At 39.3% G+C, this 15966-nt stretch overlaps 1 protein-coding gene across 2 annotated transcripts in view; it reads right to left on the reverse strand.

The window, feature by feature from the left end:
• SYNE3 (spectrin repeat containing nuclear envelope family member 3) overlaps nucleotides 1-15966 on the reverse strand; it is a 76171-nt gene that overhangs the window by 23074 nt on the left and 37131 nt on the right. The window contains exons 8-14 of one of the 2 annotated variants that reach the window (XM_063290285.1): nucleotides 10871-11045; nucleotides 9143-9325; nucleotides 8581-8724; nucleotides 7582-7716; nucleotides 5237-5386; nucleotides 4162-4325; nucleotides 1994-2090 (exon numbers count right to left, since the gene is read on the reverse strand). In XM_063290285.1, coding sequence (XP_063146355.1) covers nucleotides 1994-2090; nucleotides 4162-4325; nucleotides 5237-5386; nucleotides 7582-7716; nucleotides 8581-8724; nucleotides 9143-9325; nucleotides 10871-11045 — 1048 coding nt within the window. The remainder of the gene's footprint in view (nucleotides 1-1993; nucleotides 2091-4161; nucleotides 4326-5236; nucleotides 5387-7581; nucleotides 7717-8580; nucleotides 8725-9142; nucleotides 9326-10870; nucleotides 11046-15966) is intronic. The other variant, XM_063290286.1, reaches the window with a different exon arrangement.

Here is a 15966-nt window from a genome sequence, read left to right on the forward strand (position 1 = left end):
CAGCAAATCTGGTGTGCCAGAGATTAGAATTAATGAATTTAATTACCCTAGTTAGAATTAATTTTTTAAAAAGTTTGGTCTGTCAAGCTTTGGTTTGTCTTGATGAGCACAAAATTAGGTTTGATATTTATTTTTTCAATCCATGCTGGTTGGTAATGTCAAGCCAACTACAATGGAAAATAAGATTTTCTCAGTTTAACAAGGTTGATTGAAAAGGAGTAGAATAAGCTTACAGAAATCTCAGCAACTGGATTCTTTTAGAACCCAATTCTTCTGTCAGCTAGTTGAGGCAGGAACTTTTTCAGTGTTTTACTAATGGGCTCTGTAAAAGGGTGAAGAGGCTAATTATTTGCCTGATCACAAAGAAATGTTAGTGTGTGAATGTCTCTCAGGCTCTGGACAGACCATTACAGGTAATTCTGAGTGCCGTAGCCCCCACACATCTGGAGTCCACTAGTTGAGGAAGGCTGGCCTGAACTAAATACAGAAGTGAAATTAGTATCCACGAACCAGCCAATAACCTGAAATTCTGCAGGTTGGTAAACTCCTCATTCAGACAGTGGTGTTGAGCAGAAATGATGCAGAATGTTTGGGAGATTTGGGCTAAAATATTCATTTTTCTCCCTAAAAAAGCTAATTTCTTAATTTTTACTGAATACCTCATTTGTTTTGTGGTTCATTGGGGAAAAAACACTTCATTCATGTATAAACATTTAATTTGCTGCAGTTCTTACAATTAGTGACAAATAAAATAAAGTAATGAAAACACATTTGTGACCTTTTGGCAATTAGTTCATCTTAAACTAAACAAACATTTAATGAAAAATGCATTGCTTGTTAAATTTTCATTCGTTCTAAAATGAATGCATACACACCCAGCTTAAGACAGGAACTTAAAATAATTTAAGGAGCTGGAAAGAATGAAACTTTCAGCATTCAAAATATTGTAGAGCTGAGAATGGACTTTGTTTCCTAGGTCAAGACTGACCACAACGAGGAGGCAAAATGGTGGGCATAAAACATGGATCAAAGTCCTGTCCCTTTCTAAGTGCACTGACATTGTAAGCATGTATAACAGTGGCAAAGATGCTCAAGGAATATTTATCTCATCTTTCCAGAGTAACACCAAGACCCTGAAGAACTCAGAAGCCCTACCATTTGGGAAATTCCACAGGAGCATGGAGAAAGACTATCCTAAAGTGTCTCCCATCTTTACATGCAGAGAGACTGGTCATCAGTTCAAATCTCATCATAAAGCGGTCAGACTATAACAAAAGATAACGGCTATTGTCTCCACTTTCATATGACTCTCTTCACTCCTTGGTGCAAAGTGCAGGTAAAAAGGATTCCTACTTTATGCTGGGTCAATAACATTTTTCCCATTTACTAAAATTGCAGACTTAAAAGCCAACACCACCACCAACAACAACAACTTATTAAATTTATATGCTGCCCAACTCCCAGTGACTCTGGGCGATAACTTATTGAAATAGTCCCATAGTTGTTATGGAAGCTATGAAATCCTGAGCTAGCACTGATAAGGCAGCTTATACCTTGATACTGAAGTCCCAAAGGATCACTTTCCCAGGATATTTTGACAAAGAAGACGCAGGACTCATCCAATCCTGTTTCTATTCAGGAAGCTGGTAAAATGTATTTCATTTGGCATTTGGAAATACTACCAATTAAAGAATTGCTACAGTTATGTAACTTTTCTATGATGATTAGAAATAATTATGTTAGTAGAGTGAGATATTTATTTTAGGTAGCATGCTTTTACTATAGAATGTGTGGTAGAAATGTGGATGAAGGAAAGCAAATTGCTCTATTCGTACATGGCATTAACCAGTTCAACTAGGACACACTAACATCATACATACATATATTGTGTTCTGGGATATTCCTGCAGCTATCATTACCAATATGGGGAGGTCTTCCCAATGAAACCTTTATATAGTAAAATTATTTCATTATGCCTATATGATTTTCTCACCCATGAGTGGCTGGAATCATTCATAGAATAAGCAAGTACCTCTTTGACTTGCATGTTGTCTAAACCAGTTATCTTCTTACCCACATCAACTGCTGTCCTATTTAGATGGAAAAAGACTAAAATTAGCAAAATAGCAACTGAAGAGGGGAGGATTCTTAATGTAGTACACAAAACATTTGTAAATATACTGACTCTGCATTTTGCTTCACATATATCACTAAGCCAGGATTTCTAACCTTGGTTTACTGAACAGTTCATAGTGGTCTCTCATAACAGTAAGCTAAAAAGGGTAGGATCATTTAGGCTAAACCAAAAGAAACAAATAATTAACAAATCATAATGTCCAGATTGTGTTTCAACCTGCATGAGAACCCAATCAAGAGTAGATTTCAAACTTACTGTATAGCACAATGGGTTTATATGTGTCTGCCCATCAGCTCATGGCGTGACTACTACAACACATTCTACATAGGGCTGCCCCTGAAGATCACCCAGAAGCTTCAGCTGATCCGGAATGCAGCAGTACAGGCAGTGATGGGCATACCTCACTATGTCCATGTAACACCTCTGTTCCGTGAGCTGCACTGATGTTTAGTTTGCTTCTGGGTGTCATTCAAGGAGCTGGTTGTTACTTATACCAGGGCATGGAATGGAGACAGTCTTGGTAATGCTAGCGGATGATCTCTGTTGGGATCTGAAAGGCGATAATGCACCTGCCCTGAGCCTGTCAGATCCCTCTGCAGCTTTCAGTATCATCAACCATGGTATTCTTCTGGACCAGCTTCAAGGGTTGGAGGCTGGGGACACTTTTTTACAGTGGTTCTGCTCCTTCCTCAGTGGCCAGTTCCAGCCAATGGTGGTGGGAGAGGAGAGGATGACTGGGTGGCTGCTCCCTTGTGGTGTGCCACAGGGATTCATCCTCTCCCCACTATTGTTCAATATCTACAAGAAATCACTGGGTGAGGTTATCTGTCCATTCAGGTGATGACACTCATCATTAAATTTCTACCCAGGCTGTACTGGTGAGGTTGCTGTGGCCCTGTCCTTGTGTCTGGAGGTTCTGAAGTTCTGGATGGGAGAGAACTAGCTTAAACTGAATCCTAGTAAGACAGAGTTACTGTTTCTTCATCAGGGTGCTCAGATGGCTCCAGTGATGACTCTTGAGGGGAAAGTACTAATACTGAAGGAGCAGGCCTCTGCTTAGGGAGTCCTCTCAGCTCCTCTAGATCAGCAGGTGGAAGCTATGGCGGAGGGTTTCCCTGGTATGCTAGTTGAGGCTATACCATGAGTGAGAAGACCTGGCTGCAGTGACTCCTGCCCTCATCCCCAGTTAGACTATTGCAATAGCTCTACCTACCATTATTTAATTACCATTTGGAAATTTCAGTTGGTCACAACTGCAGTGGCCTGTACTTTATCTGGTATTCACTGGGCAAAACATATTATACCTGTGGTACGGACCCTGCACTGGCTCCCTATAGCCCTCCAGGTGCAATTTAACATGTTATAAAGTTGTTTATGGCTTGGCACCAAGTTATTTGCAGGATGGCATTCACCCACTAGAATTAGCCCAACATATTTGTTCTTGCTGGGAAAAGCAGCTGGTGGTTCCCCACTTTGGGAAGTGTGGGGGACTGAGGCACAAAGGGGCTGATTTTTGGCAGCAATGCCAGCCCCTGGAATGGTTTCCCACTGTGTGTTAGATTAGCACTGACCATAGCTACCTTCCATAAGCAGTTGAAAACAAAGGTCTTCTGGAGAGTATTTGGGGCTTGATGCCTCTTTGCACCGGTTTGGATTCTTTTTGAACTGTTGGATTTCTGGTTGATGTGTTTTCTGTTCCTGGATTTTATTACTTGTGATGTTTTAATGTTTTTAACTCTTGAAACTGCTGAGAGTCTAGTGGGAGTGCAGCCGGATAGAAATGTAATGAATAAGTAATAAACAAGGTGCTAGACTGTAGCCTGTATTTAGTAAAGCCACAATCTGGGGGAAAAAAAACCTGCACGTACCTTTTAAATATTGACCAAGTAGGAAATGACCATCTAGTCATTGCTATTCCTGCTGCAACTCTCCCCACCCCCAATCCTTTTGTCCGCTCTTTTCACCAGCCAGCTATAGGGCTAGCCTCAAAAAGGTCCTGAAATGAAAGTGCAAGAACCTCTTACCTTGACATCAGGTTTTCAAGAAACTTGAATGAGTCCTTCAGCTTCTTCACTTCCTCCTGGATATTCACAGCTCCGTCTGAAGAAGTGTCTTTTACAACCAAATGCCCCTGGGCTTCAATGAGATGTAACTGGATCTCTCTACCTGGAAACTCAGTTTGCAATCTCTAAAAGGCACAAGATGCAAACACATCAATGTACAATGTACATGATACACTTCTGTAGAACTGATGCTTAGGATCATTATTATATTTGCATATTTAGCTCTGATTCAGTTTAAATTTTGTTGACATTTATGGTATTTGTTTCACTAACATAAATGAAAGAAAAAGTACACATCTGGAGCAGGATCTTTGTCATTTACTAAGAAAAGCCTCCAAATATTATTCATGGCATCTTATGTAGTGATGACATTATTATAAATGAGTACTTTAAAATTATATGTCTAAGAACAGAAGAAGTACTGTTCTGGATCAGGCCAAGGTTCCCTTTAACCTAGGAAAAGAGAATGCACAATCTTAGGGCTACAAGTGACTTTTGGCCTAATTTACAAAAAACCTTTGAAGCAATCACTTCAAGCTTCTGTTAAGAGTGATCTGTTTGTATTTTGGCAGCTTGTTACAATATGCAGTTTTGACAGATCATTATAGTTCTTCATAGATAAATGATTTAACATTTTCTTTCCCTTGGTGAGATCACATGTGCTGTCAAGAAGTAAACCAGCAAGAAATGGAAGGTATTGAACTACATATAATATGGGTTCTGAGCAATGATATTCAGGAGCATATTGTCTCTAAACCTGGAGATCCCATTTAATTATTTATACTGTTGTGTGAATTACATACAAATTAGACCTCCACAACACAGGCATATATAAATTTCTCTGTTTCATATGGCCTTTGAAAAACAGTGTAATGCAAAATAAATAGTACTTTCTAAGTACAACAATAACACTGGCCTTTTGCAAATATTTTGCTGATTCCTAGACCCTGTGAAATTTAAATTTCAGCTGAATCCTCATATTTCTGCCCATTGTAAAGCTCACTAATAACCTGACAAGAAAAGAAAGGTTCTTCACCTCCAAGTCCAGAACTGCATTGTGAGTTTTGGCATCGCGGTAAAATTCCAGTTTCTGTTTGGTCACTATAAGCCACTGTTGGAGATCTGATAATTTGTCATGAAAAGCCCAATGTTTCTGAATGTGTTCCTTACTTTGTGCAATCATGATCTAAAAAGAACCACAGGAAGAACCATCACCATTAATAAGGCAACACCATTGGAATTCCTTCTTTGGATCAAAAATTGGGTAGAACATTTCCTCGCAAGCTCCAAAATACACCTTATGTTATCTCCAAAATGAAGACACCAAGATGAAGGCAGGATCTAACCAGTGGCTTACGGCATTTTCTAGAATCATTCAGCTACAGTTGTGCTGATATTAATGAGGACTGTCTCAACGACTCTAGAGGATGCTATAAACCATCAGAAGAGAAATACAGGTAGTCCTCACTTACCGACCACTCATTCAGCAACCATTCAAAGTTATGACAGTGCTGAAAAAAGAGATTTACAACTGGTCCTCAAAATTGCAGCATCCCTGGGGTCATGTGATCATGATTTGGGCACTTGGTAACCTGCATGCATTTACAACAGCCGCAGTGTCCTGTGGTCACATGATTGCCATTTGTGACCTTCACAGCCAGCTTACAACAAGCAAAGTCAACGGGGAAGCCAGTAGGAAGTCACAGGTTGTGGTCACCTGACATTGCACTTAACAACCATGGGTGATTTGCTAATGATCACAGCTGGAACTGCCATCATAAATCTGGCACAGTCATAGGATTTTTCACTTTACGACCGCAGTGCTTAGTGATGGAGTTGCTGGTCCCAATTGCAGTCAATAAGTGAGAACTACCTGTAGTTGAAGGCTATAATTGTATGTTCCCTTAGGAGCAAATCTTATTGAACCTAGTACAATTTCCATCGAAGTAGGCATGCACAGGACTGTACTGCACATTTTGTGAGTTCCAGACTCATACTCTATTCTGATTTTGTAAATTGTTTTGCTATTAAGAAAAAACATTTCTCAAAAAGAAAAAAGCCCAAAGTATTATGTTGAAGTGAATGAATATTTAACATAATTTTGTCTTAACTAGCAAAAGACCTTCAGAATTGCAGATCTAAATTTGACCACATAGTGGTGCTCAATGAATAAAAATGCCTTACGCATCTCATTCTGATGAAGTACTATGCAGCCAAGGAAATATTTCTAAAATATATTATTAATATTTAATATTTTGTGCTCCTACATTCATTTTTTTAATTACTCAGAACTAAATAACTCCAGTTGTCATCTTTGCTTTACCAGTGCATACAGATTACTTTACACTTTTATCAAAAGGCAACTCGCCTTGATAAAAACAGCTTGGATTTACTCATCCTTTGCAAGTGAAACTCTTAGATCACATAGCAACAACTTCCATCACTATCACTATCCTGGAACTGCACTGATGATGTCAATAACAGTACATATCCAAGGCTTGTTCTACCATTAGACAGAGCAATCATTTCACATAACATGTAATAAATGTAAATGGAGTACATAGGCTGCTATTTCTTCCCAATGCTGCCTTGTTGCTTTCATTATAATGGAGAAAATAGCTCTATTGCAAATGCCAACATCAGATACATCAGTGATGTTATAAGGATTAGCATAAATCCAGTCAGTGTTATTCTCCCCATTATTTAGGCCAATAATCTGATCTCTTGGAGAATGGGGTCCCAGACTTTGGCCCCAAGATTCAACTCTATTTGGAGCATGTCTGAAAAATCACTAAAAGATGACCTGGAGGATTGGCATAACAATAACATCTACATGATGATTGCTGGAGGGGTGAGGGCCTGTAAAGATGGGCCATTTTACTGACTTGTGTTTGCCAAAGAACACTAGATAGGTTGTTACTATTGTCATGACAATAGGGATATGTTATCCCACATTTTCTTCTGCTTGTTTGGAATCCCAAGAGAAGGAGTAGAAACCCTGTCATAAGGGTCCATTACGAGCAGAAAGAAAAGCTGTAGTTTGTATGGGCTGATGAACAAGTTTTTCTGCTTTGCTATTGTCTAAGAAGGATGAGGAGCAGTTGCTGCAACAGTGCAAAATCATGCAGTTTAGAAACAAGTGAGGAAAAATCTCCTTCAAGTTGAATTCAGCTCCTGGTGGCTTCTTGGACCCATCTGTGTAGTCATCTTAGTAATAGTACTGAAGATTTCTTCTTCTGGGATGTCTGGAATTCCCTGAATATTTCCCATTTAAGTACTAGCCAGGGCTGACTCTGCTTAGCTTCTGAGCCCAGAAAAGATTGGCTAGGTGCTGCTAGGTGCTGCCATCTCTTGAGAATCCTTCACCAAAACCTGAGTTACCTCCAATGATCTCTTAAGTATTTGATAGTCAGAAGAACACTGTTTTATTTTATGCCTCTGTGCTGGGTCTGACTGAACAAGTTTCTCTATTTCTTCCATTTGGACTGCACATTCGTCCAGGCCTCCTTGGATGCTCTGTGGAAGAAAATTATATTTTGAATAAGGTCCATGCAGGATGCTGTCAAAGGAATCACTGCATATTTGAAAACATCTTAAAAGCATACAAGAACCTCTTTGAAAATGTGCATTGTTGTGTCTCAAAGGGCTCAGGTTCAGCAAGCTAATCTACAAGTGCTAACCCTGCTCACCCATATATTTAACTGGAGCTGCCCCCAAAATGAATCAGCTACCACCTAGATTCAAAGCATATACTCTGCAACAGAGCCCACTGGAATAAATTTGCCATGGGTTTTTTCCTAACTTAGTTATGCCATACTTTTCATAAATTGGTTTGTGTGTTTTGTGTCTTGGGTGTTGGTTTAGTTTTTTTAACACACTAATTTTAAGATTCCACATCTTATAGAGTCTTGGTACTTCAATCTGATGAAGAATGCATTATTTTGGAGGAAATACTTATTTGTTTTATTTACAGTATATCTTACGTTTTCATCCCACCTTTTGCCAATGAAATCAGTACACACAGTTCCTCTTTTCTTTAAGCCTCACAACGGTCTTATGAGAGAGATTATGAGAGACCTATCTAGTTCCAAAGAAAAAAAAGCGCCACAGTGGAGGAATGGACAAGCTTCCTGTACCAGCTGGCGCCTCCGTACGGGAGCCATACCTTTTCCTGGCTCACACGGCAGCCGCACAGTTTCAAGACAACATGTTAAAGAGACGTTAAGGAGATGCAAGTCTCACTGCTCTAAGACGAATGCTCCAAAAACGACAGCATAGGGATTCTTGTTTGTGTGTCACTCATCACATCCATACCTGGGTGTACCTGTCGATGACCCCCTTGGGAAGGAATTTTTCTGGATGGTTTTTGGTGCCGCTTACCTCTAGCCTTTGCAGCCGGGCTTCTTTTCCCATCAGATCAGGCAGCGGTTCTCTTTCTGCATTTAGCTTGGATCTGAGAGCAGACAATTTCATTTGCAGAAACTTGGAGGATGCATCAAAGTCTTTATGCTGTGATACCAAAGCCTAGCCAGAGAGAAAAAGTTGATTTTCATGCCAGTCCCGAGAGCATGAATGCCTTCTGCCAACTCACAACACAGACCTGTGAGTATATCAGAATGAAATAACGATCTGTCTGAAGCAGGGCCGCAACTAGGGTCTGTGTCACCGGGGCAAACATGGATTCCACGCCCATTTTGGCGCCGCCCCAGCACTCATTTTGGCGCCCCCCAGTGCTCATTTTGGTGCCCCCCAGCGCTCATTTTGGCACCCCACTGGCGTGGTGCCCGGGGCATATGCCCCGGTTGCCCCCCCCCAGTTGCAGCCCTGGTCTGAGGTAAAAACTGAACTATGTAGTAATCATTGTAACTGATGGTGTATTAATTACTGCACTATTAAATCACAATTATCCTTCTTACCAGCTGACTTTTTAGAAGGAACCTACCTGTAACCTGCTTTTCCTCTGGAGTAGCCCTTTGTGCAGGTTTTCTAATTCCTTTGTAGCATCACTAACCTCCACCAAGAGTAACTTTGCTCTCTCCTCTTTGAAAATATTACTCAGGAAATCTTTTTTCAGCTGGACTTTCAGGAGCTGTTCCTTAATGTGGGAGCTTTCAGCCAGAAAGATCTACAAAGGAGAATATTTGACCATTGTCCATTTATGTCAATCATTTTTATATTCATATTTTGAAAATATTTTCCCCAAAGCAGATAGCATATCAGGACTAATTAGAATAATAATTTAAAAAATCCCACAGTCAATTACAACTCAGAAATACTATTAAATAAATATATCAACATATAATTTATATTACCATATAAATGCATCAGCATAAAGTATAACCTACAAACATCAGAATAGTGCAAGCATTGGTATTACAGGGAATATCTGATAAAACTAAAACTAAATAAATATACCAGCATATAAAACTGTACAAAACTGTACAGATGGCATTTGGAAAAGTTCCTAAAGCTCATCTAAAAATGGGAAAAGGGGAAGATCAGTGGATGTACCTGGAGAGAGCATTTCACAGCTGCAGTTCTGCTACCAAAAAAGCCTTGCCTCTCGTATTTGTCAGATGAACAAGAGAGCAGAGCCTCAGATGCAGAATTCAGAGCTTTATATGTGAACAAATAATATTTCAGAGAATGGTCTTAGCTATGTAAGGCTTTAAATAATCTCCTATAACTATTTTTCAACCACATTCTAATCCTGGTAAGCTCATGAAGATCTGCAAGGTTCCAGGAGTTATGGGACACTGAGATTTCAACTTAGGGAAAAATAAACAAGAAAACCTGAGATGGGCAGGAAGACAAAGTACAGGAATTGGCTTGCTCCAGATCTTAACAGGTAAGAGTTAACGTCTTAAGCATTTGCCAGTAAGGGGGGATTCGGGGTGAATGCATGTTGAACTTTTTCCACTAAGCACTATTCTGATATGTTCTGATCTGGGCTAAAGATACACTGTGAAGTTTTTGCAGATTCCACTTACTGTATGTGTGTGTGTGTGTGTGTGTGTGTGTGTATATATATATATATATATATATGTGTGTATGTGTATGTGTATGTATGTGTGTGTGTGTATGTATGTATGTATGTATGTGTGTATATATATATATATATATATATATATAAGTAGTACATCTCTATGCCTATGTCTATGTATACTGTATCTGTCTGCATGTATTTACATTGACATATACACATACACATATTTCTAACATGCCATCATTCAGTCTCTAGTGAGACTAATAAATAAATGAGATAACAGAGTAAGGCTATACCTATAGGGGTCACTTGATTTCCAGGGCTGTGAGTTATTATTATAGTATATGTCTTTATTTTTTTCGTCAGCTGTTTATTCCAATGCACAGCACTGAATTGATAAACTTGTTGACTGTTATGTTGAAAGCTAAATCAGTCTTGCATTCAACTACTGGATAGCTGAGGTCTTACTGATCATTATGTGACCAGAATGAAAAATTATGTACATGCATGTTCACAATGAACAAGTTCTCCTGTCATTGTGATGGTTGTTGTACAGGCTAAAAATAAATGTTCCAAACAGTAATACAGAATAGTTTTAAACTCTTAAAAGAATATCCTGACATTTATGTGTTGGTTGTGAACACATTGATTTCAAGATTATAAATGTTATAGAGTCTTCGTCACCTCAATCTGATGCAGGAACGCATCTGTCAAGGCAGGATCAGAAACATGGGCTGTGGTGTCCAGGAGCCGCTGAGCTGATGGTTTCCACAGCTGAAACTCCCTCAGGGGGTTTTGGAAGCGCTGCCTCAGCTCTGTTTCAGTCTCTGTGCTCATTTTAAACATCTTCCCCTTCAGACTGCAAAAAGAAACAGACAAAACTATGAAGTTTAAACCTTTGCACGAAGGAGAAGCAAATCCCAAGTTGGACTGAAAAGGATGAACAGCCTGCCCATGAACTCTGCTTTCTTAACACAAAGCAGCTCTGTTTCTGCTTCATCTGTTCTTCTGGCTTCTTCTTTCCACAGCTGCCTTTGCCAAACAGATGATCCACAAAACCGTTTTTAGATGCCCAGATGCATTTTCTTTGCACCTGCTGCAGAGAATTACAAGAAGCTAGCTGTGCAGCTTGGATTTCTCAATAGCCTCTTAATCATCAGCTTTAGGATCCACACATCCATCATCTATTACAGGACTGAGTACTCACTACAGCAGAAAGACAGCAGAGATACTAAAGAAAAAAACTTAACCTATCATAGGCTAGGAACTTCCCTTAACAATGACGATCATAGTGCTTTTGGTGATATGTATTCATCCAACTTTATATCACCTCAATCACAGAGGTGACGTACGCTATTTACAATTCAAGACACAAACCATAGAAATCAATAAACTAAACCAATATAATCATAATATTAATATTACATAATATATTTACAAACATCTATTAACACATATACACACTAAATATCTAGAAAGGTCCAATTTAGCAGCATTCTCCATTCTGGGATCCCATAGACAGCTAGGTTTCCACCGTGCATCATCCTGGGTACCGAACTGACCCATTTCATGGGTTATTGCAATATATAAACTCACCAGTGGAGTGGGTTTGCACAATAAGGCATGTGACCAAGATTAAAACTTAGCAAGCTTAGCAGCTGGAGCAAGTGCAGCCAGAAGCTTAAGTGTGTTTATTGTATAGTACCTTTTCTGCAGATTATATTGTCTGCATGTACAAAATATTGGACTTACAGTAAGTATGAGGCTGGGATGATAGGACTTTTTTCCCATTCTGACTTAAAAAGGGCAGCCATGAAGCAGAAAGTTCTCTTTGACTGATTTGTAGGAGTCAGCAGATGTGTTTTGTGGAAAGATTCTCACCATGTTGATTTTAGTACTTACAAAATGTGAAAATGTTCTCTTTAGAAAGAACTAACCATACCTGAATCTGTGTGGTGCGAATACCTAGAAGTGACAAGCATACCTCCAATGAGAAAACTGGCTGATCAGCCTTGTCAGTTTTCCTTGTCATGTGAGCCAAGGAAGAGTGGTTTCCCAGCTAACTAATAAAAATCTTGCTTTTTCCGCTTCCTCCAAAATATCATCATACTTCTAGAAAGTTTCTTTACTTCTGAGGGCTAAAGCCGATCAAGATGTGTTCCAGCCTTTGTTTCCTTGGATGCTAATTCTATAAATGCATTCTCTCAGGAAGAGCAATTTTACATTTATCCACCTATTGTTTGGCCAGCCCCATATTTTAAACAAAGCAGAAGTGATTGTCTCAGAGCCCTAAAACACTGTCCTTTCTACCGAAATCTTTTCAGAGAGAGAAGCTCAGACTATTTCTCTAGAAACTCTGTAGACCCAGCAAGATAGGATTTTCCCCACAGAGCTACGGCTGCTCCAAAAGTCCAGGCCATGGTACCTTTTTGTCCAGAAGAGTAAGCAAGTCATCTAAGATAGAAATGCATGGAAGTCTCTCAAAGGTCTATACTGCAAAGGCATGTAATAGCAGTGAAATCCCTGCCAAAGAAGGCCAGAAAAACAGATTTGAGTATTGCAGCATCAGAGTGGGCTGGAGTCATTCATTCTGAGATACGTGTTTTTTTTAAATTATTATTATATTGAGACTGTGGTTCAGGCTATCTTGTCTCTCCAGATACTCTCTGTTGTTGATGTTGTTGTTGTTAGTTGCCATCAAGTCATTTACGACTCATGGCGACCCTGTGTATAATACACAAGTGTCTGGAACAAACCATGTTGACAAAAAAAATAACGAAGCATTCACTGTGACATCACAACACAATTTCTGTTCTTTTGTACCAGTGTTGTGACATTTAATTCAAGGAGATAAGTCACATAGTTTATATTGTGATGTCACAATGAATATTTCATCATTTGCCCCCTTCCCCCCGACAGCCCCTGCAGATCTTTAGAAAAGGTTCTTTTAAATCCTTTTGTTTTCAGTGATAAATCACAGCTTTACCATACTATTACTCCAACCACCCTCTGTGTGTACATGTTTGTCTTTTTCCCTTTCAATTTTGTATTCCAAATTCAATTACTAATTTTCCTCAGCTAATATATTTTGTTGCATTTTTGTGAGTCCACAAAGAAATTACTTGAATATTTGATTCTAGGTGCTATGTGAATGTTCATAAAAACTTGTTATACTAGAAAATGTTGCTGTGTGTAAGGTAAAAAGCAAAATTTTGGCTACCATTTAAAGATTCTTTAGTGATTGTGTATTAAGAATTGGTTTAAAGTTTGCCTCTGAGCATATCTGATAACAGTGTCTTGTGTGAACCCTGATGGCATGTTGCATTCTGTTTGTGTGTTAGTTCAAGAAATACAAATGTTGTTGGTTCATTTTTAAATCTGAACAAAATGAATTTCATTCTCTCCTACTTGGTCTGCAGGTGTCTGGCTCCTTCTACCCACTCTCAGAAAAAGGAAAACCTGTTTTTACTTGCTGAAAATTCCAACCTGCTTGTGTCTCGGCTCACAACCTGAGGCACAGCTTATTTCTAATTTCATTCTCCAGCTTGAAGGGACCTGGCAAGCAGTAATGGCCAATACAAACAGGTTTTTAGAAAAGAAACATGAAGCTTTCCTTAGGAAACATATTTTGTTTTCAGTTAAACAAGACAATGGAGAAAGGATTATCCTACTTGGCATGCCACAATGCTCTCATGACAGTAGTGATCCTATAAGGGAGGCTTACATTTAACATAATTTTGGAGGCACACAAGTCTTTTGATTACTACCTTCACTGTTGTTTCTTCTGTCTCTTCATAATCATTAGTGAGGTTATCATTTCCTACAGTGAAGCAATGCCTCCTTGGAAGATGATACCAATGATCTGTCATCTCTACTGTGGCAAATGTTCAAACTTTCCATTCTTACTTTTCCTCATTGGCAAGAATCCCAGACTTGCTTCCTTAAATCGGAATTGCTGTTTCTCCTGCAGTAACTAATTTAATTAACAGAAAGCCTTTTTAGCTTGCCAACACACTTGGTGCTTGTCATAAGAAAACCAGTTTTTAGACACAAACAAAATTGGTCTGTGCCTAAACCAGCTGTTGACAGCCCTTTTTCCAGATCTGAAAAAAGCTTATGCACATAATTTCCTGATTCTACTTAGCCTGGAAGTAAAAACATTTTACCAAAACTGAGAGAGAGAGAGACAGAGAGAGAGGTGGGAATAGGACTACCCAGAAAAACATGTAGGAGAAGAAAATGGCAAAAAACACATGGAGAAAAACCCTTCTTATTACTGGTGTTGCTACTTGCACAACATTTGGCTCCAAGGAAATAACAGAACACCTCTAATAATATGACAGGTGCAGCACAACAAACAATAAGTTAATGCCTTATATAGCACTAGCCAGTGAAACAATTATTTTGCTCTACTTGCAAAGAATCCTCCCATCTCTCAATTTCCAAAAAAGCAGAAGGGAGAGCAGGATGCAAAGTTGACTAGAAGGATTCCTCCCCTCCACTGCAACTGCAGTGTAATGGTAGAGCACCAGATTTAATTTTTAGGAGGATGTGGAAAGACATTTATTTGAAAACCCAGATGGGGTGGGCATTTTGAAAGCTGGTGCAGGTTTCCTTACATTTCACCTGCCCAAATTCCCTTCCTGACAGGATTACTATGGAGTGATTACCCTGAAAAATACCCATTATTTTCCAATCATATGTACAGTTTGGTGCCTACATTCTAGCTGTTACATGGGTGTTATTTCATATTGTTCCATCTGGAAATTGGGAGCCATTTAAACCGAGCAACTTAAGGCTGGGAGATCTTTGACATGCTTCTACACAACTCTCTTTGTTGTGGTGTGGGAAAAAAACTCCAATCTGCACGGCAACCAACTACATTTGAGTGAGCGTCCCACAGTGATATGTCCAGGTTGGGACTGGAGAATCCAGGTTTAAATCCCCATCCAACTATGAGTGAACTTGGGCCAGTTATTATCTCTCAGCCTGTCTTCACAGGGTTATTAGGAGACTAACTGTGGCAGGAAGTGAGGGGAACTTATAAATGTGACCTTGAGCTTTGAGAGGAAAAAAAAGTCAAGTCTCCTTTCAGTTGAGCGCAAGTCAACTGACTTCTTGGCAACAATACAGACGTAATTTGCCATTGCCTTCTTTCTGGATGGTATTTGTTTTTTTCAAATTCCAAGTCTTACCTACCATCCTGGCTTTTCCTGGTGGTCTCCCACTAAAGCACAAACCAAGCCCAAAGTTTCTTATATTTTCCAGATTAGCCAAGACTCCACCTAGCCCCTTTTGCTTAACTCCTACTGACTTCATGGACATATCCACGTATTTCTTTTAATTACAATACAGAAGCTTCAGGCTGGTTTTTTTTTTTTCATTTCCCAGTCCAGCTTTCAACCCTGGTATTTTCTGGTGGTCTTCCATCCAAGAACTAATCAAGTCCACCCCTATCTAGCTTCGTAGGTGACAACATGACTGTTATACCATCACAATGCAAGCTCTACCCCTTCTACATGTATATCTTGATGTCACACATATATACAGAAAGGGTGGAGTTTGCATTACAAAACTGGTTTCATCATTTTGACAACATCATCAGGTTCTGTGTATGCCTCTACTATGTCTTTGGTAATGTTATTCTTCTGCCACATTAACAATGCAATCTGACTTTTAGATAAGGTGGTATGGTAGTAGGGAGACACACTCAAGGGTTTAGGGGCATATATTTGTCTCTGAGGCACCCTTGCTTTAAATGACCTCTGTTGGCAGTGAGA

The sequence above is a fragment of the Candoia aspera genome, chromosome 1 (assembly GCF_035149785.1).
Source record: "Candoia aspera isolate rCanAsp1 chromosome 1, rCanAsp1.hap2, whole genome shotgun sequence".
In the NCBI taxonomy this organism is placed as follows: Eukaryota; Metazoa; Chordata; class Lepidosauria; order Squamata; family Boidae; genus Candoia; species Candoia aspera.